Consider the following 21,728-nt stretch of genomic DNA (forward strand, 5'->3'; position numbering starts at 1 on the left):
CAGAAAGAATGGCCACGATCAACCTCACGAATCCAGCTCTGGGTACTACAGCGAGAAGTAGGAAATCCCATGTGCAATTGACCCTTTACCGCAGAATCCGCACCCAAGTGCGTCGGGGCTGGAAAGTGCGCCATCGAACCTTGTACCCATAGTCATGGCTAGCCAGGCCTCTGATCCTGTTGGGGCCAAGAGACTGTCGTACTTCGTATGCACAACGGTCAGTGCTGGGTTCGGAAGTTTGATGACTGCGACGGAAGCACGTCCGGGGGATCGCCGTTCGCTTCCTAGGGGTAGAACAGAAGGCCTGACGCCAACGCCACTCGTAGGCCAGAAAGTCAGACTGCGGGTGAAGTCTTAGCTTCCTTGACTCATTTACATCCGAGCACAATATAAGTCTGATAGGATGGCTCGCTGTTAGCCTAGTGGGCTCATGAACATAATGAAGGGGAAGAGTGCATTAACGTGAATTGCATCTAATACTTCGCGAGATATTGATGTGATCAAGCAAGACGTGCATGTCAAGGGAGGAATTCTCGAAAACCATTTATCCAGGGCCAGTACTCCACGCCGGGCTAAACAAGACGGCGGGTCCTCGCTAATCTCACGTGGTTGACGTAGCTTCGAGATCTCGAATTCCTTAGCGTCCCAGATGTTCCACAACGGTATCCAAGCCGATTGGACTGGAATGATCGTGCCATCTCAAATCAGTGTCAAAGAATCCCCCGAAGGATGTCAAACGTGGCTAGACTGAAGAGTAGCTTCGCCAAATTCAGAGCAAGCGACTAATGTCGCTCTTCCGAATACCAACAAGCCTGAGGCGTAGCGTCTGTGCTGCTACCTCGCCGAAGTGACCGCTTAATCAGTAATGGGGGCAGACTCGCGTAGCAATGTTCATGCAAGTCTTTTAAAGTTCAAACAACGTGGCTTGCCATAGTGTTCGGAAGACGCAATCCTCATAGCTCCTGTTGATACAGCTCTTCGTCGGTGCCATCTTTCCGAGCGTTCGCATAACTGTCATCAACGCCCTGGGCAACCCATTCATCCCTGATCAGTCTAGCAACGTTTTTCCCACTCAATGCACTCGTCTCCATGGTGCTGATAAAGCTCTCGATTCCGCTGGTATACCACAGTCCGTCGTCTAGCTTGATCTCCTCAAATGTTATGCGTGGGTATTCCCGTGGGTATGAGTACCATAGTTTGTGGTGTATCCAGCTCACCGTGCCATTCACGTCCCCGTGTTCGGCTTCCTCGTTCGAGACATGTTGGCCAAGGACGCGCGAGAGGAAGGTGGCGTTCACACGGGCGGGTGAGAAGATCTTGTAGATGTATTCCAACCGAAGCGGGGAAGATCCCGGGTTAATACCAGCATCGGATATGGATATGCTGAAGAAATTGGGCGACCCGACACCATCCACCGGGACCTCAGACGGGGGTAGCGTGGTAAGAACGTATTGCGGTACGGGTGTCTCAGGCCCAAGGTTGAAAGCTTCTTGGTCCAATCGGAAAGGCGACGCGAATAGTGTAGTGTACAGTTTCGCATAGGGGATCTCATCGGGAATGTGCTGTGGCGCAGGTTGGATAACAAGATCCGAATACTGAAGAGGGGATGCGAGGATGACATCGTCGAAGACCGATGTGTGGCCGGTACTTGTGGTAACTTCATAGCTGCCATCGTGCTGCTTCGAGATCTGGGCGATAGAAGTGTTGAGGTGGACATTGGCGCGAGAGGTTTTCAGCATGTGCGCAAAGATCTGCCAGTTGCCTCCTTCAATCTGCATTGCTCCATTTGTTGCCATGCAAACCATTGTCTCCAATCCGTGAATATAAGGCAAGTTCGAGGCGTAGTTGACCCGAGTGCTGGCCTGGATAATCTCTCTGGAGAACGCTTCCCCGATTCCATTCGTCCTGAGGTACTGTTCCCCTGTCACTCCAGTGGCTTCCAATAAGCCCACATGCTCGACGGCGTCACTCAGGCTCTTCCACGGAAACACCGGTTCATCATACATCTCGAAGAATTTGCCCACGGCACTCTTCATCAGCCTGTTGGTCCAAAGCGGCGCAGCGCCATATCTCCACAGCAGCTTCGCCTTGTCCCACCAAGTATCACCTGCTTTCGTCACTACAACGAATTCTTGTCCATTCCAAATGCCCAGATCAGGCATTTCCATTTGCGCTGCGAGATCTCGTGCTCCAGCAGTAGATAAGTTGAATTCCTCCTTGGCTTTCACCATTATTCGATTGCTCTGCACAAAGATGCTGCCGCCCAGCTCTACGGATATCGCCGGATCGTTCCATGGGTTCACAGTCGTTGTGCGGCCGCCGACGTAGTCGTTGCGTTCGAAGACGGTGATGTTTGTGGGGATGCCTGCTTCGGCGGCATATTGCGCGAGATGGTACGCAGCGGATGAGCCACCTGCACCTGCACCTTCTTGGAGTCAGCATTTGTGATAGATCTTCTGGGGATATGGGCTCACCTATGATTGCTACCTGCTTTACGTGGTGAGCCGGATCATTGGGTGTGAGAGCAAGTGCAGAAGGTAGCGCCGAGGCAAGGCGCAACCACCGCGTCATCATGTTTACTCCTTCAAAAAGGCCGTGCCGCTTATATATATGTTCAGGATGAAATGTGAGGAATGAAGAAGCGTCGTCAGGTTCAAGTGATGTCGCAGGTCACAGTGGTGCGAAGGCAAAGGTTGGTATGGAAGGGCGCGGCAACGGTGATGATGGTGACGCGGCATGGATCAGCCAGCGGCAGCTACGAATAAGCATCTGAATGGAACATCGTACTTGTGCAACAGGACGATGTGGGTAAGGGAACGTTCACAAGTGATTATCCGTCGCGAATTCGTGTATTCAGTCTTATTCAGTAAATGCGACAGATGAGGACCGGACGACGCGCAGGGGTTCGCGTTGACACGTGCTTGAGCTCGATAGGCACACTCCCGAGGTCGATCTTTAAGGCCGCGCTGTGCCCGATAGTCATGTTGCGGCCAATTCACTCAGCAAAACGTTAAGAGGTAATCGAGAGTGGATTTCTTAACGCTATAGGTGAACAAAACGCCCGAAAAATGATGCTAAACGTATACTAAACCGAAAGGATTCCTTGTTACACCGTACTCCAAACGTGCCGCTAATCCAACGTGTACTTGCCCATGGCTCGTATCATAAGTATCGTGAGATGGTCATTATCCATGTTTGGGCTTACCCACCTTATTACACTTCTCCGGAATTACGATTACTTCCCCTCGACAGTTCATACAGCAAACTTGACCGTCCGCTTCGTGGTCTCGATCTTGTTGACAGGCATGACTTCCCGTTCAACTGTCACTTCCCGCGAAGGCGTGTCTCGCACACCCCTTCGCCGTCTCTCACTACGTTTCGCTCTCGCCTCGCGAGTCTCACGTAGTTTCCACTCGGTCAACTGTTGTCGCCGCTTCTGCGACCTCGCATATGCTAATGCTGGTGTAGGCTTGAAGCCAATCCCGTTGAGTCCAGTACCGTCATCATCTGGGTCAGTCGAAGGATCGACCAAGTGTCCCGTGATCTCGCTATCTCGCCACGTGAGAGCCGACATTGAGGGCGACGGCGATCTAGCCCGAGGGCGGGGTTGCGAAGAAGAGGGGTTTTGCGCGCGCGACCTCTGCTTTGCAGCTGCATGCGACTGCAGGGTCGTGGGTATAGGTGATGAGACGAAGCTGGTGTGTTGGGCAAAAGAAGCGATATCTGGCAACAAGCGGGGTTGCGACGCCTGAGGGGTCTCTGGTATCACCCGAGAGAGGTCCAGCTCAGTCGTCACAGCGACAGTATCCAAGTCTTCCCCGTCTGTATAGCGGCTGAATTTCTCGCGTATGGTATATGTATCTGATGCAGTTCCACTGTCTACCCTCATGGCATCGAGCTTCGGCTTCTTGCGTATCACATCGTCGGTTGGCGTGAGCGGGGACATGGGTATTGCCGCGAGTGCAGCGAGGTTCATACCTCGCAGCTGATCTGCGACTACATTTCGTGGGCTATCAGGACCTGATGAGGGCGCGGGGCTGCTTCGTGGCGGTGCTGATGCGGGACGCAGGGCGAGGGCCGTGTTGAGCAGAGGGACAGGCGGGTGTTGATCGCGCTTTCGCTTCGGGGATGGGTGCGCCAGTTGCGTAGGCATGTCGCCGATGATCAGGGTGCCAGAATTACATCGGGGACTGCAGGTAAAGGATGTTGGTGGAGTCTACAACGGTATTGTTGTTGTGTGGAAGAGCAACAGCAAGCAAATCGCACATGATCGCCGGTTACGCGAATGTGGGGCAGATGCACTGGCCCGCTGTAGGGCTGAAAGACAGCCTGGCCCGCACCACTGCACGCAGATGTGCGTTGCGGTCCGACTCCTGCTGTCATTGCCATGGTCGTATGCAGGTGCACCTCTATCGCGGTATTTGGTTTGTTCGTTTCGTGGTCGTCATCTCCCATGTTGATTTACACTCCCAAATAGGCCTAGCCAGTTTACGCTTCCCTTGCCTGCTGCTGCCTGATCCAGTTGCTTGCGCTGTCCGTTGTTAACATCCCTCTTACTCGGTCCAAGTTCTGGTGTATATCTAGCCCTTGCCTTCACGGTGCTAATGTGAGAGCCTCTAATCATTCAAAGCGTCAACTATCCGGTTCTCAGCATTCCACGCCAAAGGAGTAGTGGCGCAAACGACATTCACCTGGAAGTACATTGGGATAGCGGCAGCTTTCTGCTTAGACAACACTGGTGGTAGTGCTTGCCCTCATCTTTCACCTTCCAAAAATCATGGAACAAAGCTCCATCCTCGGCTTCCTCAAGAAGCCGGGGTCATCACGACCGGGTCCCTCTCGAACAGAAAACACTCGTCCCGGTGAACCTTACCAGCGTCACAACACCAATCGTCCAAAGCACAACATATCTAACCACAACCGCGCACCTAACCGCCGACGCAATATGGCTCTCAAACAAGTTGCCGACGAGACCAAGTCGGTTCTCCCAGGTATCCTATCGAAAGTCCCGTCCAAGTTCAAGGCCGAGTGGGCTACTCTCGAGACGATAAACCATCAAGATGGATCTACTCTCCCTAAAGAACGGTGCCCGGGCATCAAGAAACCATGCATCATCGAAGTACTCAACATGGACTCGTTTGATGCAGCAATACAGCTTGAGCCCAACCATACTGTCCGTCAGCATTGTAGCATGAAGAAAACGGACGTGGATGTGGAGGACGACAAGCCTGCGATCGCTCCCAAGTCCGACATCGATGCACCAATGCAGGACGCCACCACAGAGAACGCTCCTGGAAAACTTCAAGACCCCGAAGTCGAGAAGCAAGCCGGAGAAGTCACTGAGCCCATGCGAGCCCGTCCAGTTGCCGTCCTCAACCTCGCTTCTGAGCGATCACCCGGCGGTGGCTGGCAGAAAGGGGCTCTCGCCCAAGAAGAATGCCTCTGCTACCGCTCGTCGCTCTACCTCACGCTAGATAGAGAGCAATACTACCCAATCCCCGCTCTCGCCGCTATATACTCACCCAACGTTGTCATCATCCGTAACGCCATGTCCGACGGCCATGAACTGCTCGAGTCCACGCATCCCATGGATCTCCATGCGCTTTCCGTCATCAGCGTTGCAGCCCTCCGTCAACCACCTCTGTCAGAAGATGGTATGACATTCAAGCACCTCGGCGCGAGGGCTCATACCAAGAACAACGTCCGCCTCATATTGCGCGTTGCCGCTCGACATGGACACACAAAGCTTGTGCTGGGCGCGTTGGGCTGTGGCGTGTATTCCAACCCACCAGGGGAGGTTGCCCTCTGCTTCCTTGAGGTCCTACGCGAACCGGAGTTTCAGGGAGGATGGTTCGAGAAGATTGTGTTTGCCGTTCTGGACAATGTACGGGGACCGGATGGTGGCAAGGATGGAACCGGTAACTTCGGTGTTTTCTATCGGACTTTGCATGGACAGGTTGTGTGATCAGTGATGGAGGAGGATAGCTTTGGATCATCAGCAACTTAAGTGCGGTTTCGTTACAGGCGCATGAGTCGGAAGCAACACGCAAAGGTTATCGCTAGACCTGATGTGGACAGTTGACGGGAACGTATTCATAGAGGGCGCTACGTGGCAACAACACGGATAACGGCAGAGCATTCACAGCGATTACAGTGTCAACGTAGCATTATTCAAGTAGCAATGCATTGGCCCCATAGGGCAGATCTCTTTGAATTCTGATGACACCGGGAGAAATAGGTTGGTATCATGATGCAGGTATATGTACAAGAACGCAAAGATGCAAAGCACTCCATTACCCTTCGACTGTTCAAGCTTCCACGTCTATGACTTGAAGGTTTTGCTACGTCCTGCGACTTCTTTCTGCGCCCTCGGCAGTCCCTTTGGTGCATCCGTCATACCTGAGAAGGGTGCAAAGCTCGAGTTCTTCTTTTTCTTGTCCTTTTTCTTCTTCTTCCCATCTCCGTCTTCGGCATGCAGTACTGATTTCGCGTTCGCGTAGTCAAAGGCAGGCTCGTCGCTGTGGTTAAGACCTGCGGCATGGGCAGCAGCATCGTCCTTCTTCTTTTGTTTGCGTGCCGCTTTCCTAGCGGCTTTCTCACGTACGCGGATGGCTTCCGGTGTCTCTTCAGGTGCGTCTAGCATGATCTCGTCGTTGGTCATGGGATCAAGCGCCGGGGCAGTGGTCGACTGGTCTTCTACCGCGTCTCCTCGCTTTCGTTTGCGACCACCAAGATGCTTGACAACGAATGTGTCGGTTCGTTGGTCTTCGGCTGGTCTCTCTTCTTTCGGCACAAAGGTGTGCTGTGGCTTCTCTGCTTTTGATGTAGCTTGGGCTGTTCCATTTGAATCAGCAAATACTTGGGCGGTGAGAGGTGGTAATGGTAGAGCAAGGCCGATGTCGATGGCTGGTATTTCCGGCTGTTGTTGCGCCTGGTTTGCTTTCCAAAGTTCGCCCCAAAATTCTGAAGACGAAGCTCGGGTAGCTGGAACTGCTACAGTGCTTTGAGGCACAGAGGTCTCAACAGCTGGTGCTGCAGTCACATCCGCTACCTTGATCGCAGCGTCTGACTCGGCCCTTTCCGCCCTCTGCATGTCGGCAATCGTCTGGAGCACGTTGTGCAGCTCCGGTCCATTGACACCCTCCTCTTTAGCCTTGGCAATGACAGCTACAAGCTCATCTGCATGCGCTCGAATGATATGCGATACGTGTTGGATTGCGTTGAAGAGCGCAACCTTGTCCGCAGGTATCATACGAGCTATGGTGAATACGGCGTGGTTGGGCATAATGAAGAGCGGGCTTTCATCTTCTTTCCGGCTGAGGTCGTCTCTCCATCTATGAACGGCGCGGAAGACAGAGAACTGTTGGGGGGTAAACTGCACGGGCGTGCGTGAGACGAGCTTATACCAACCAGCAGTTCCAAGGCCCATCTCGGTATCGTATACAGGGTGTTCGTAGCGCTGCAAGGCCGTCTCTTTCGACTTTTGAAGTACATCTTGGACCTTGTTCTTCTCTGGGTTAGAGAAGTCAGACTTCTCGACCAGCTCGTTGCGCATGTTGTCGTATATGTATAGGAGGAAGTGGGTATCAGCGCGTGCGTATTCGAAGAGTTCCTTGCTGAGCGGTCTCACACGCCAATCTGCGAGCTGGTACTGTTTCTGGGCCGTGAACTGGACATGCCTTTCGAGTAGATATGCCAGACTGGCACCAGGGTAACCAAGGGCCCGAGCAGCATGGTACGTGTCAAAAAGACCAACGACATATAGTCCCAGGTCTCGCTGAAGCCAGACAATGTCCATGTATGCACCGTGCAGAACCTTCAGGATGCTGGGATCGGCCAACACCTCGTTCAGGCATTCGAGCTTCCGCCGCCAGGGCTTCAAAGTGTCGACTATCCAGTCCTTATCGCGTGTGCTTATCTGCATTAGTGAGACCATGCCGATGTATGAGCGGTTGTCGTGGTGTTCCAGATCGATGGCGATTTCCTTTGCAGTCTTTAGCTCGGAGAGCATCGTAGCTAACGCTTCAGGAGTATCGACCAAGGTTGCGGTGGTAGTTTCGAAGGGAGGGTATTGCTGCGGCTCGGAGTGCTCGTATACGGTCGAAGGATACTTGTAGGTTTCGATCTCGGTCTGGTATGGGTGGGGGTATTGTTCCCGTCCGCGCCTGTCCTTGAATGTCTGCAAGCATTCTTCTAGCGGGATCTTCGCATGCGGCTTGGACGTGACCAGCGGGCGGAAGCCGCCGGTTTCGCTGTTGCTAGGCGCATGCTCGAATTTGAGCTGCGGCTTCGCGATGATCTTCTTGTCGGCAATGTTGGGGCGTGGTTTCACAGGGGCCTGCGGACGCGTTAGATGATGCGCCTCACTTTCCGTATGCGCGCTCCTTACCTGCTCCGTCGCGGGACTCAAGCGCTTCACAACGCCCGTGTACTCATCGAGACTGGTGTCGGCCTTCTCAAGCAAGCTGTCGATGACATCAACAACTCCCCTCCAATTGGCGTCTATGGCTTCGACGTCGGGCAGCTTGGGACCTACAGCGTCCGAGCTCGCAGCAGCATTCTCGAGAAGCCGCTGCGCGAGATGAAGGAGGCGCGCATTCTGGGCGTCCAGCTGCGTGCCAGCGTCCGGGTTCAGCGATCGTTGAAAGGGAATGTCCGCGCCGCCTACGAGAGAGGCAGACTTGGTGGTCGACTTCAGGGCGGCCGCGATTTCTGTCTGGAGCGTCTTGAAGGAATCCATGGCGAGTTTAGTGTGCGCTCATCCTCCGAGGGGTGTTCGATGACGCGGTCTACGGTGGCGTCTCGCTTGGATGTCGTAGGTAGGGTTGGTGTGGAGAGGAAGCGCGTGTCGCAAGTGTTTAGAGAAAGAAACCTTCAATGATCTTCGCTAGCGCGCTTTCCCTATCGATAGCCGCGCGACCTTCACCAGACCCTCGGCCTCCGTCATGCGGATCAGCGCCATTGCTCAACCACAAACTGTATTTTCACCAACATGTCCGCCTCCTTAGCACCGGAATGCAACGAAGTCAAAGAGTGAGCGTGCGCGTTGTTGGTGTTGTTTCTGCAACCCGCTGACACAGACCAGACGCTACGATAACTGCTTCCTCAAGTGGTACAGTGAAAGTACGCAGAGCGTCAACTAGGCACCAAGTACCTACGGATTCTGACAACGTGCAGAATTTTTGCGAGGCACTGCTACAACCGATGAATGTAAACCGATATTCGAGCAGTATGAGAAGTGTCTTTCAGTCAGTCACGCAGCCGACTCGATGCTTGGCCTTGCACCTAGCTTACTTGTTACATAGCGAGCTTTGAACGAGCGAGGCATCGACAAAATGCTGAAGGAAGTGCGAGACGACAACAGGGAAAATGATGCTGAGCACATGAAGCCAGTACGGACGTTCTTCCCCGTGGCATAGACGTGAAGCTAACAACATCCAGAACCGATGATCCCTCAAACATGCTCTATCGTATTTCGTAGAACTATAGACATATTCAGGCGCATCCACCTCATCAAGTGAGGTTGGAATCTTCGATCCCAATGCAGTGGGTATTCTATATAAAATCGAGGAAGAAAAGCTCATGGGCATGCAGAATTTCGCATTAGCGTCTCCATACCATGCTGGAACAACCAATTGTCTTCACCTTTATGTACTTTCATCATGTATAAATATTCCCGAATGTTCTCGAGGTTTACCGCATCAACGATGCACCAACATTGCTGGTCGGCCCGCTTCGTACATGTGCGCTAGGTCCCCAAATGACGACATAGTGCGAGATCCATGTATCTCGAGAATGCATCTCATCCGCTCTCCCAGCTCCACTGAGTCCACCCCGTGGTCCCACAACTTTATAAAGTCCTCTCCTTCGCTGGCTCAATTCGATGGTCAACTACCTCTCTGTCCCTGAATCAAGCATGGCTACCAAAGTTGGTCTCGGCGTCCCAATGCCGCTCCTCGCTCCTGCGACTGCTACATGGGCTTTCCCATTCGCGGCTTACTACCTTTTCCTCCAAAATCGCATTGTCTACCACCGTATCACCTCGAAAACGTAGGATAAGCTGCTCATTCGTAACAAACCTTCACTAACGTTGACGACAGCTTCATGGGTGACAAATCGGACGAGTCGAAAGGCACCACTGATCCACTCTACGTTGCCTCGCGCGCGCAGCTAAACTTCACTGAGAACGTGCCCCTCGTCCTTGGTATCGCACTTCTCGCTGAGCTCAATGGAGCCAACAGGTAATCTCACCAGACCAGGACCACAGAACCCACCTAATTCGTTCATCAGGTCCTACATAAACTACGCACTTGGAGCTCTGTTCGCATTCCGTGTCAGTCACGCTGAGCTTGGCTTGATGATCAACGAAGCCAAGGGGCCCGGAAGAATTGTTGGTTTCTACGGCACCCAGGCTGTACTGGCAGGTATTGCTGGATACGCGACGTATCTGATCACGGATTACTGGATGATTTGAGCAAAAAGACGTGCATGTAGCGGAATAGTCGTCCTTCAGGGTTGGCAAAAACAGACGATGGAAATAGACACTACAAATGAAGTTTTGTTTCTAGTGAAAACCACTGACCATGCATGTGCGTACATAGGTCGACATAGAGACTCGAGGAAACATGTGAAATGAGGCGCATTACGTAGCAGCTGCGGTGGCGCCAAGGCATGCGAAGTAGGCGGACAGCTGCCGCGATCCCAATCCCCACCAATTCTTAAGAACATAGGTTACAGATACAACCAGCCTCGACGGACGCGTCCCTACCCTCTCGAACCTCGGAATCGTCCTCCTCTCCTAGCCTAGAGCCTCAGCAACCAAATCCTCCGGCGGCGCAATGGAGGCAGCGTCTGCGCGCATGGCCGCCCGGGATCGTTACGGCGCATTCGGAGAGGCACCCAGTTCACCACTGCAGCGCTACATACGTATGCACAACGTAGCCACGCCCGTGCAAGGCAGAACTGACCTGGCAAAAAATAGTACAAGCTTGCGATCCGCAAAACTTTGAGCCTAATCTGGCCCTGAACCTCGAGATCTCCGACCTGATCAACAGCAAGAAAGGCTCCGCGTAAGATCAGGCCACGCTACCACTACCAGCAGCAGGCTAACTACGTCCCAGGCCCCGGGAAGCAGCTGTTACCATCGTACACTATGTCAATCACCGCAACCAAAACGTGGCACTCCTCGCGCTCAATGTACGCCTACGCTGCCCCGCCTCAGACACCGTATAGCTCACCACAAGATAGCTCCTAGATATCTGCGTCAAGAACTGCGGCTACCCATTCCACCTTCAGATCAGCACAAAGGAATTCCTCAATGAGCTCGTCCGCCGATTCCCCGAACGTCCACCTGTGCACTCGACGCGTGTGCAGAACAAGATCCTCGAGCTGATAGAAGAATGGCGGCAGACGATATGTCAGACATCGCGGTACAAGGACGACCTAGGCTTCATAAGGGATATGCACAGACTGCTGAGTTACAAGGGCTACATCTTTCCCGAAGTGCGCAAGGAAGATGCCGCCGTCTTAAACCCTAGCGATGTACGTACCCGCAATCCTGCCGGTCGAAGCATATGGCTGACAAAGCGCAGAATCTCCGATCAGCAGAAGAAATGGCCGAAGAAGAGCGAGAGGCACAGTCCGCGAAGCTTCAGGAGTTAATTCGTCGTGGTGGACCCGCGGATCTGCAAGAAGCGAACAAGCTCATGAAAGTCATGGCCGGATACGATACCAGGAACAAAACGGATTGGCGCGCAAAGGCTGCCGAAGAAGTCGGAAGAATACAGCAAAAGGCAAAGATACTCGAGGAGATGTTACAGGGCTACAAGCCCGGCGATCAGATCAAAGAGGGCGATGTCTTTGAGGTATGCCAAGTGAGGTAGTGGGCAGGCGACATTGGCTGACTAGATGACAGGAACTTGCCAACGCTCTCCAAAACGCGCAGCCGAAGATCCAGAAGATGTGTGAAGAGGACTCCGAAGACCACGAAGCCGTAGCGAAGCTCTTCGAAATCAACGATAGCATACACCGGACAATAGAGAGATACAAGCTTTTCAAGAAAGGCGACATCGAGGCGGCGAATAACATTCCTCAAGGTACACTTGGTCGCAGTGGTGCTGGTGTATCACAGGGTCCCAACAACACGTTGAACCTGATTGATTTCGGCGACCCAGAGCCCGCGCCTCAGACAGCAGGATCGTCGCAGACTTCCCAACAGCCAGCTGCGGCAGGCAATGCTCTCGAGGACGATTTGCTGGGCTTGTCTCTAAGCGGAGATACATATGGACAATCAGGCAGCATATCTTTGGGAGGCTCAAACGGCTCAGGTCAGTTATATTATCACAATGAGTATCCGTCTACTAACGCTCACTAGTTTTGGGCATGTCTGGTATGGCTGTGCCACAATCGCAAAAGGCATCCAACCAAGCTATCACCGATCTCTTCACAGCAGCGCCAAAGCCTACGCAATCCCCAATCACGTCCCCTCCTCAATCTGCGTTCTCTCCTCCCCCAGTGCAACCAGCTAGGACACCTGATCCTTTTGCGGCCCTAACTTCTACACCACGGCAAGGATCGCCTTTCCAATACCAACAATCCATCAAACCACCACAACCTGCATCCGGTGCTGTCGACCTGTTAGGAGGCGGGGTGTCTGCACCGACGACTAATCTGGCACAAACCAGTGCTGCAAACGATGACGATGAGTGGGACTTTGCCTCATCTGTACCTGATACGTCCAAGGAGATCTCCGTTACCAACACGAGTATCAATGTCCTCTTCAACGTTTCGAGAGAATCGGACACCACGCTGCTGATTCAATCGCGGGTGTCGAATAATACACCACTTCCAATCTCCGGTTTGACCTTTCTGTTGGCGGCGTCTAAGGTAAGTTTCATAGCTACGAATGCAGGGTTATGGGTTAACAATCGCTAGGGCGCGCAACTACAGCTGGAGCCGCAATCTGGTGTCAACCTTGGACCGAACCAAAAGTTTGGAATTACTCAGAACATCCGAGTAACCAACGTGCAAAGAGGGTCAGGGACCAGTGTCAAGATGAGGTGGAAGGCTGCGTATTCTCTTGGTGGACAGCAGAAGAATGAGATGGGGGAGATTTCCAGTCTTGGTGTTTCATAGCGTTCGCGACACAGCAGCCAGAGCCACGAACTCGTAAAGCACAAATGGAGTACTTTCCGCGATCTGCACAATGAGTTCCATGCAGCGATACTTTATGGGCTAAGTGACGCGATCCACCTTTGGCGCGTAAATGATCAAACAACGTCATTGCACTAGCGCGCCTTATCGATTACGATGTTCAAATGTTATTCCACTCACTCTTGCCCCGCCACTCTGCAACTCACTCAGCCCCAAACCGCAAAACACCTTTATTTCAAGACCTACCAGCAAGTCACCATGGTCCGCCACAAGAAAGACTTCAAGGGCAACAACAAATTTCGAAACCCGGCGAAAGCACGCGCGCCTCCTCGCCCCCGCCGCGCATCAGATGCAGAAGAAGATGAGAACGACGGCGCCAACCCAAGACCTGCGAAGCCCGAGTTCAAAGCCGCATGCTGGGACCTCGGACACTGCGATGCGAAACGCTGCTCTGGCAAGAGGCTCATGCGCCTGGGCATGATGCGCGAGCTTCACGTAGGACAGAAGTTTGCTGGTGTAGTGGTCAGTCCGAAGGCAAAGAAGATACTGAGTCGCGAAGACAAGGATCTGATGGAGCAATACGGCGCTGCGGTCGTAGAAGCCAGTTGGAAGAGGATAGACGAAGTCCCATTTGGCAGGATAGGTGGCAAATGCGAACGCCTACTTCCGTACCTCGTCGCCGCGAATCCAACAAACTACGGTCGTCCTTGGCGATTGAACTGTGTCGAAGCTCTGGCGGCTTGTTACTATATCACTGGACACCCTGAATGGGCCGAGTCGATCCTCTCGACTTTCTCCTATGGTCAAGCGTTCTTGGACATCAATGCCGCACTGCTCAAGCGTTACATGGCGTGTGAAAACGAAGAACAAATCAAGAAGGCTGAGGAAGTCTGGCTAGAGAAAATAGAGCGCGAATACAACACGAGTCGCACAGAGAAAGAGGATGGCGTGGAAGAGGATGTCTGGGCGGGTGGAAACATGAATCGGCGGGTTATCGACGAATCAGATGAGGATGAGGATGAGGACGAAGATGATGATGGAGAGGAAGAAGACGAGGTTGACCCGCGAAACCCGTATAACATTCCAGAATCTTCAGACGATGAAGAGGAGATGGCTGAGCTAAGGCGCCGTGTCTTGGCATCGAAGCCCTTTACCAACCCTGCACCAAAGGATGATGAAGATGAAGGCGAGGGCGACAAGAAGGTACCCGAACGCATACCTCAAACGGAACCTGCACCGGAGAATGCCAAAGCCGAAGTGGAGGACGACAGCGAGCCCGCCGAAGGCGATGCAGATGATGATGAATTCGATAGCTTCATGGCAGCGCAACCTACCACGGACCGGACAGGCATAAGCAGCAAGCAGAGATCAAAGGCCATGGATGGCAAGTACAAGGCCACCTTCTCGAGTGGCAGTGTAAAGGCACCCAGTGGACGCGGCTACCAATAGTTCTCAGCCTGGTAGCTTCTACTATAGTAAGAAATGTGAACAATTCTGTCGGATTGGGAAACTGCTGCAAACGTTTACCTAACCGGTTATCGTTAGGTTATCGTTCTGGGACTAGTTCGAGCCTAGGCAGCCGAGGGCGATCGTTTCGTGCGACAAATTGCATTCGCGAAACACCACTCCAAACATCGTCGTTTGACGATGCGATGCGCGAGCGATAAACTTTGGACGTAATTACTCATAGTATTCTTCATGCCTCACGAACGGTCGTTTGCGACTAGCCCCCGCGGTTTGAAGCTGCATCGATAACACTATGGCGGCACTTGCACCGGCTGCTGCAGGCAGCGCATCGAAAGAGACGAAAACCAACAGTTCTCTCGACGCCAGTGATTTTACTCCGACTTGTGAGCATCGCATTGATTCTTCTCGTTATTGTCACATGAATACAAATGTCCATATTAGTCTCACTACCCGAGCACCGTATCGCCACTAGTCGAGTTATCTCGCAAGCCACTAGGGCTAAGCTTTCCGGCAAATCCGTCCCAGATGCGCAAACTAAACGTCCTGCCTGACGTTTGAAACCAGATTCGAAAAGAAGCATTGCCGTCAGTCGAGCAATCTCTTGGCCGACACCATACCTGTAAGGACACAGGTCTCGTCGAGTGACACGGGCGTATCAAGAAGCCATAGCAAGTTTTGTGTGGGCCTCCTCAGTCCGAAGGGGTTGAAAATGCCTGAAGGCTATGTAACTCCACACTCCGGAACATCTTGCCATCAATTCTTGGTGCACGACACGAAACCCCATTGACCGGATCGGGATACGCCGGACCAAAAGCCGAAGTCATGGTACGAGACGCGAAGTTCATAATAAGCTGCTGTGCCATAACTGACTGTTCGAGTACCTTTCTGCTGCAGCAAGTCTGGTCAGTTGCTCCGCCATTCTCTCGCTCTTCTTTTAGTAATCTTTCTTTCCCTCTTATTACTTAATACTTTCCAAGCCCAGGTGGCTTTTTTTTACTACCAACATGACGTCCGGTACTGTCTCTTCCCTCGTTCTCATCCTCTTGAGCTGTACACAGGTGTTCGCTCAAACAGGACAAACGCAACAAGTGTCTTACAACCAAGTTCTTAATCTCAATGGCGATGTAAGTAATTCATGTTTGCGAATAGCCGCAATGGCATCGGACTAATGGATGTAGATGAAACTCAACTCATTCCAATTCCCCGACCGCTCTAGGGTCGAGACATTCTCCCAGAAACAGCAGCAGATAATCGTTAATCAACAAACGCCTGCCATCCCCGCCAACCAGGTCACAGGAACGACTGGTCAGTCTTTCGTCGCTGTCTCGCCGCAATCCATGATCATCAGCACAAATGGCGCTACCGATCTAGTTGGTGGCCAGATCGAGATGGCCATGACCATGCAGAACTTGCAGGGCGCTGCGGTGCAGCCGGACAACACCTATGTGGCTATGCTGTCACCCGACCGTCAGTCCTGGATGATCCAGGAGACTATGAGGAGTGTCAACACCACTGATATGACGGTCCGCATGGTCAAGCGTACTCAGATGGACGGTGAATACATGGTTGTTGGCCGCCAGACTGTTGAAACCAACACTCTGGTCACTCCTTTCGGTAGTGATGGCAGCACCTCAGTGGCAATTCAGGGTACCGGTCTGCAAGAGAACGAGTTCCAGGATGGCTTCAGGATGTCTACCCGTGCTACTCAGCCCATGACCATGAACGTCGATGTCAAAGATGGTGTTGACTCTGGTATGCTTGCTGCTCTTCAGGGCCAGGCCCCGGTCAACGACTACCGTTACTCGGTCACAACCAACCTGGCTGCCGTCACTCCGGATCTGAACCAGCAAGTCACCGTCATTCAGATGCCCCGTAAGTCATTGTTCCTTTCATTCGCATCTGAGGCTAACAGAGATATAGTCAACCCTGTCCGTATCCAGAAGATGATGCAAGCCATGGGAGTCCCCCCTACTGGCCAGGTCGCTGTCGCAGTCGCCCAGCGCGGTGTTCTCCAGAACCCCGGAGGTGCAACAGGGAACCTCGGTGGAGCCGCTGGTGTAGCCGCTACCCAGCGCCGTAGTCTCAACCGCGACGAGTTCAGACAGGAGGTCGCCCGCCAGATCCAACAAGGCACACCGCAGACCGTACCGCAGGGCACACAACAGGGTACACCTACCAACGGCAACAACCCTGTCGCAGCTCAGCTTCTTCTTGCGCCTACCTTCACCCCAATCCAGGCCAATGCCGTTCTCGACCAGACCAACATGCGCATTGCCGTTCCCGTCCGCCAAGTTGATGGAGAGTATATCCTTACGATGCAGATGATGGGCGGTGCGCAAGCCGCTCAGCCCGCCCAAGCCCCTCAAGCTGCCGCGCCTCAGCCTGCCGCTGCAGAGGGACAGACGCCCACTGCTGCTGAGCCTGCTACATCTTCTAGTCTGACGCCTGCCGGTGAGGCCCCCGCAGCCGCTGCTAGCCCAACCGAGCTTAAGCCAACTCCTGAGGCCGAGAAGCCAACAGCCGAAGGCGCAAAGCCAGCTGCTGAAGGAGCAAAGCCGTCCACTGAGGGTGAGAAGAAGCCATCGACCGAAGGTGAGAAGCCAGCCCTTGAAGGCTCCGCCTCAAACAGCACCTTGGCCGCCAAACCGGAGCGCCGCGCGGAGACCAAAGCCTCCAGCACTGACAAATACGGTGATGTCAAGGCCCCCAAGGGTATGATCATTATGACCATGAAGGAGGTTGACAGCATGGTTGCCGCCGTTACTTGGGGTGGCCAGGTCGCCATTACCAAGATGATGAACGAGTACGTCAAGGAGCAGACTGGCAAAGGCATGGCACCTATGAATGCTACTGAGACTGCGGCGGGTGGTGTCAAGATTACCCTCTGAGCTGGATCGATGTATGGATACGCGGTAATGCATGGGTAATGGTGGCTGTGTTCCCATGTCGAAGAGGGAAGATGGTTGTTAATAGTATCGTTAGTTGGGGCTTGATGTCCTTTCTTCCGCATGGTCGGAAGGTTTATTAGTTGTACATAAAATTGACGAACAAAAAGCGTGCTTTCACGTTCTGCACGCATCTGGCTCGAAGCTGTTCATGAAGATTCTCATTGTCGCCATGGCCTTGTGTTACTGGCTTCTACATTTCGTCGCATGCGCCGCTCGGCTACATGAGCTCCCTTTCTGTGGAGTGAGAGAAGAGAGACTCTAACCCTCACTCTTTCGACGATGCACCCTTCTTCTCTTCTGTCGACTCGCCTCCCTCCCTCTCTTTCCTCCGTTGTGCAACATCCCAGTTGTAAACCCGCGCGAAGGCGACCTCGAGTGTCTGTAATTGTGTCAGCTGCATACTCTCCAGACCACTTGGAGAATACGTACTGTGATCTGTTCACGTAGAAAGTCCAAGTCCTCCTCACAAGTGCCCAGACTCTGTTTCGCGGTCGACAGTTTCGATTGCAACAGCTCTTCGGCTTCGGGTATGGAGTATGAGAGCATAACGTTGGCGCCGAGCCACAGGTAAACTTCGTCGGTAGGGGGAACTTCAGCTTTGGCGTAGAGTGTGTCGTTGAGTTCGAAGGTGGTCTCGAGAGGCTCTGCGTCGTCTTTCCGCGACTTCAGGAAGCGCACTGTCTCGAGTGTCTTTTGGATGTCGGGGATCTTGTCCTTGAGACCTGCGGCTCGCCGTTGGGTGTTTTGCTGCATAAATTGGTACTTTCTGGGGCGGCGTATTAGGTATCGCTATCTATAAGGAGGTGTCTGGTTGGGTTGGGCGTACGAGATCATCTCTTTGAAGTTGTTGATGGTCTTCTCCACATCTGCGCGGTCGGTGACATAGTCCTCAACCTGCTGATGTTAGATCCACGCATTCCAAAGGCGGAGGGACTTCAAACCCGGTCTATGAAGGGCGCAACGGGTATACCGCGAGGGTTCGCTGGGAGGCTGTCAGAGATGTGTGAGCGTATCGGCGAAGTTGGGAGGCATACTTTCGGGACCACTACCAGATGATTAGCTATAGTTTGAAGAGTTGCTGCAGTACTCACCTCCCACCTTTGGCTACATCAGCCATTGCGAATTGAAATTATCTGCGTCAGCGTCGTTCGCGTTGCTCGCGTTCAAGGTTTCGCGTCTCGGAGAAAATGCCCCGCTATGCCCGCGTTCCTTGGCGGGACAGCTGCCCCCTCCGCCCCTCCGCCCCTTGAGACCCCAAATCCCTCCGCCCCGCCCCAGCGTTCTTCACATCTCGCCCGTCGCCCGACCTGGCTAGCCGGCTTATGCAAGCATACCGGCCGATCTGGCTAATAATATATGATCTCACCACCTAGCATCGCTTGCATGCCACGCCCCTGCCGTACGCCTGGTACACTACTGAACGCTACACGGGTAGCACCTCGTTATCATCAGCATCAGGATTACGAAAAGACTCCATTCTCCTGGGATTCGATGGGAGAGCACGGATCCCCCTATCCGCAGCTAGCCGCCACGATAATGAGGTCGTTGTACATACAGCACGGCAGCTCGACGGCCTCGGGTTCGGTCATAATCAAGCCAACTGCCACATCTGTGGCTGGAGCTCATGCAGTACGTACCTCATCCACTGGTATCCCATGCCTCTATCGCATACACGGATAGCAAAAGGTCTAGCGCAACGGGCGGCCATACTTTCTGCCCTATGGAGACAGCAATCCGCAGCCCTGGTCGTCTCATCGAGGACTATCGAAAACTACTGCAAGGCTAACATCATGTAAGATGCGACCATCGATGCCTGTGAACTACTCAGCCAGGCAAAACCGAACCAATCGCTCCCCGTCCCGCCAACTCCTCGTCGCGCCATAAGGCTGTCGTATCGTTACAAGCCACAAACTTAATCATCGTAAAGAAAATATGGGCTGTATTACGCTCAAGGCTGCGACCAGCGGTTGCAGCCGCCACTGTTGAGTGCGCTTCAGGAATAGCTGCTTACGGCCTTGCAGATGCGCGTTCGGACCTCCTCACTATTCTCCGAGCATATCATTCTGGCGTATCCTCGCCGACCAAGCGTTTCTGCCAGCGCATTGGACCATTGCCCGTATCCTCGATGCATGCCTCCGAGTCGAATCCATTGGTCAGCGAATACTGCTACACTGTACACTGGCTAACCATTGCTTTCTTTCGTCCCGAGCTGAATACGGATTGAACAACGCAAATCCGTTCAGGACACACGGCCTAGTAGCGTTCGGGTCTTCGCAGCATGAGATCTAGTCCTGTCTCGTTAAGGCCAAGGATAGCACTTATGCTTCATGCATCAGGGTCACATCCTAGAAGTGATTATAGATCGGCAGATATGTTTCGATCGTCCGCTTCTGGAAAGCTACTCTGCATCAGAGAAGGAATTCGATATTGATCATCGTGGTGATCATCATCATTCAGCCCGCGGCGCATGCGGCGATGCAGCTGTCAGACCGGTTCTCGGGACTGCAGGTCGGATTGGCTCTGATCGACATTCCTGCTCTGGGCGTGTCTTGACTTCATGTACCCACGTCACTCTTGGTACCGTTGCAAAAGAACATCTGCAGTGAGATGGCTGAGTAGCTGGTCAGCGAGGCGCCCTGCACATTACTGTGATGGCATGACGTGGCGGGCGCTCGCTTGCCAGCTGAGGAACACGGGAGCGATGTGACAACCAACTTTCCACGTGAAGCTTGACTCAGTGGCAGGGCTCAGGTAGCCCCGTAATGAATAACGTACGGTGAGATGCGGAAATCCTGCTGCCCCGCGATAGCGAACTTGAGCGCTTCCGGGGTTTTACCCAGCCTGCTTGCGGAGTTTGGAGAGTGGCAGGCGCCCGGCAACTTCGCTCCAGATACCATGTTTCCGGAAATGCACCTTGGACGCTGTGCGACGCGTGAGATCAGGGTTTATGACTGCATACATTTACTTGTGATAACAGTGTTGCAGTCACGTGAACCGGAACAGCTGAGTAGATGCTTGGCTATTTGCGGGCAACGGGAATCGGAAGAAGGGACCACTGAAATGTTCCCAATCCGTCGCACAGCACGGTTCAGTATGCCGAGAATTAACCTGTTCTGCTCAGCTTGAAGTACATCCCCACCACAAACCTCCAAGCGAAGACGGAGGGGTGCGCCGCATCCATTGAGAACAATGCGTAGGTCACCATGTGCGAAGCACGCATTTATCGGACGTCATCCACTTTGCACCGCGGCGATGCACGAAGGGTTAGCAACTCGCTAGCTTCTCGATCCGAGATGTGTAATGCGGTACCCTATAGTGGTCAAAGTATGGAACTGCAGTTCGCGACTTTCCCGTTTCGGTACCGGGCCGAAAGAACGCTGAACAACAACATAGGCATCATCAAGCTCAGTATCTTTTGCGAACCCATATTGCATCTCAATTTATGCAGGGCGCCACGAACCAGGCCCCTGATGCAGAGTCGCCAACCAAACCACCGGCCAGTCATTCAAAGCCTCGCACGTCGGTCCCGAACTTCTTCATATCCAAAAACCATGTGCAGTAGTACTATAGGAACGCCCGCTATACGATGGCTGATCGTCCGGAGATGCAAAGATATGTTTGCAACCGCCCAACGGCGTTCCCGTCGGACCGCTGTTGCATTGCGCATGGGAAGAGACCCTTCACTGCGGACTGGGGCCATCTGGATCGTGCTAGACAAAGCTTAATCTATCTCGCATGATCGTTTGTGTGGTTGACGGGATAACGGGTAGGTTATCGACGTGTGCGATTTGAGGATCGAACATGCACGGGTTTATCCGCGAGTCGGGTGGTTCGTTGTACCTGCAGCCACCTGGGTAAATAGATCAGAACACCCTTGGTTCCGGCGGAGAGAACTGTCAAAGGCGTGGCAAGACATGGATGTGGGTTGTTGGTGGGACCTGGGGTGGTTTCACGTCTACGCGGGTCTACGATCATGTACAGGGTTGATTCGGAGATGGCGCTGTCATGCAAGCAAGTAACTGGAGGTATTACATGTCGATTACATATAGGGTCGTGGGGGTGATATTTGGAATCCCAACAAATGCAGAGATCATGAGCCTGGGCTTGAGGCTCTTCATGAGACCATGGTTGTCGGACTGTGGAGCCGGAGGCAGTTCTCAG

The 21,728-nt window shown here is 53.2% G+C and overlaps 9 protein-coding genes across 9 annotated transcripts; 5 read left to right on the forward strand and 4 right to left on the reverse strand.

The window, feature by feature from the left end:
• Positions 1-953: 953 nt before the first annotated feature.
• J4E85_005893 (uncharacterized protein) lies at positions 954-2,574 on the reverse strand (the record flags this gene model as incomplete). Its single annotated transcript, XM_051470134.1, has 2 exons — positions 954-2,425; positions 2,475-2,574. 2 exons carry the CDS (start codon positions 2,572-2,574, stop codon positions 954-956), a joined length of 1,572 nt encoding a protein of 523 aa, XP_051325622.1.
• A 679-nt stretch (positions 2,575-3,253) lies between these two features.
• Positions 3,254-4,153, reverse strand: J4E85_005894 (uncharacterized protein; the record flags this gene model as incomplete). Its single annotated transcript, XM_051470135.1, has 1 exon — positions 3,254-4,153. The coding sequence occupies one exon, from the start codon at positions 4,151-4,153 to the stop codon at positions 3,254-3,256; it is 900 nt and encodes a 299-aa protein (XP_051325623.1).
• Positions 4,154-4,945: 792 nt separating this feature from the next.
• J4E85_005895 (uncharacterized protein) lies at positions 4,946-5,965 on the forward strand (the record flags this gene model as incomplete). The annotated part of the gene is made up of 1 exon (XM_051470136.1): positions 4,946-5,965. One exon carries the CDS (start codon positions 4,946-4,948, stop codon positions 5,963-5,965), a length of 1,020 nt encoding a protein of 339 aa, XP_051325624.1.
• Positions 5,966-6,322: 357 nt separating this feature from the next.
• On the reverse strand, positions 6,323-8,740 carry J4E85_005896 (uncharacterized protein; the record flags this gene model as incomplete). The annotated part of the gene is made up of 2 exons (XM_051470137.1): positions 6,323-8,338; positions 8,390-8,740. 2 exons carry the CDS (start codon positions 8,738-8,740, stop codon positions 6,323-6,325), a joined length of 2,367 nt encoding a protein of 788 aa, XP_051325625.1.
• Positions 8,741-9,916: 1,176 nt separating this feature from the next.
• J4E85_005897 (uncharacterized protein) lies at positions 9,917-10,474 on the forward strand (the record flags this gene model as incomplete). The annotated part of the gene is made up of 3 exons (XM_051470138.1): positions 9,917-10,050; positions 10,101-10,241; positions 10,291-10,474. 3 exons carry the CDS (start codon positions 9,917-9,919, stop codon positions 10,472-10,474), a joined length of 459 nt encoding a protein of 152 aa, XP_051325626.1.
• Positions 10,475-10,838: 364 nt separating this feature from the next.
• J4E85_005898 (uncharacterized protein) lies at positions 10,839-13,134 on the forward strand (the record flags this gene model as incomplete). Its single annotated transcript, XM_051470139.1, has 8 exons — positions 10,839-10,926; positions 10,982-11,069; positions 11,121-11,196; positions 11,248-11,541; positions 11,592-11,864; positions 11,915-12,326; positions 12,374-12,885; positions 12,934-13,134. The coding sequence occupies 8 exons, from the start codon at positions 10,839-10,841 to the stop codon at positions 13,132-13,134; spliced, it is 1,944 nt and encodes a 647-aa protein (XP_051325627.1).
• Positions 13,135-13,410: 276 nt separating this feature from the next.
• Positions 13,411-14,601, forward strand: J4E85_005899 (uncharacterized protein; the record flags this gene model as incomplete). Its single annotated transcript, XM_051470140.1, has 1 exon — positions 13,411-14,601. One exon carries the CDS (start codon positions 13,411-13,413, stop codon positions 14,599-14,601), a length of 1,191 nt encoding a protein of 396 aa, XP_051325628.1.
• Positions 14,602-15,623: 1,022 nt separating this feature from the next.
• J4E85_005900 (uncharacterized protein) lies at positions 15,624-17,507 on the forward strand (the record flags this gene model as incomplete). Its single annotated transcript, XM_051470141.1, has 3 exons — positions 15,624-15,743; positions 15,798-16,491; positions 16,540-17,507. The coding sequence occupies 3 exons, from the start codon at positions 15,624-15,626 to the stop codon at positions 17,505-17,507; spliced, it is 1,782 nt and encodes a 593-aa protein (XP_051325629.1).
• Positions 17,508-17,832: 325 nt separating this feature from the next.
• On the reverse strand, positions 17,833-18,684 carry PRF1 (peptide chain release factor 1; the record flags this gene model as incomplete). Its single annotated transcript, XM_051470142.1, has 5 exons — positions 17,833-17,946; positions 17,997-18,333; positions 18,394-18,461; positions 18,509-18,557; positions 18,659-18,684. 5 exons carry the CDS (start codon positions 18,682-18,684, stop codon positions 17,833-17,835), a joined length of 594 nt encoding a protein of 197 aa, XP_051325630.1.
• Between the last annotated feature and the right edge of the window lie 3,044 nt (positions 18,685-21,728).

The sequence above is a fragment of the Alternaria conjuncta genome (assembly GCF_024043145.1).
Source record: "Alternaria conjuncta strain BMP 0040 chromosome Unknown scaffold_8, whole genome shotgun sequence".
Lineage (NCBI taxonomy): Eukaryota > Fungi > Ascomycota > Dothideomycetes > Pleosporales > Pleosporaceae > Alternaria > Alternaria conjuncta.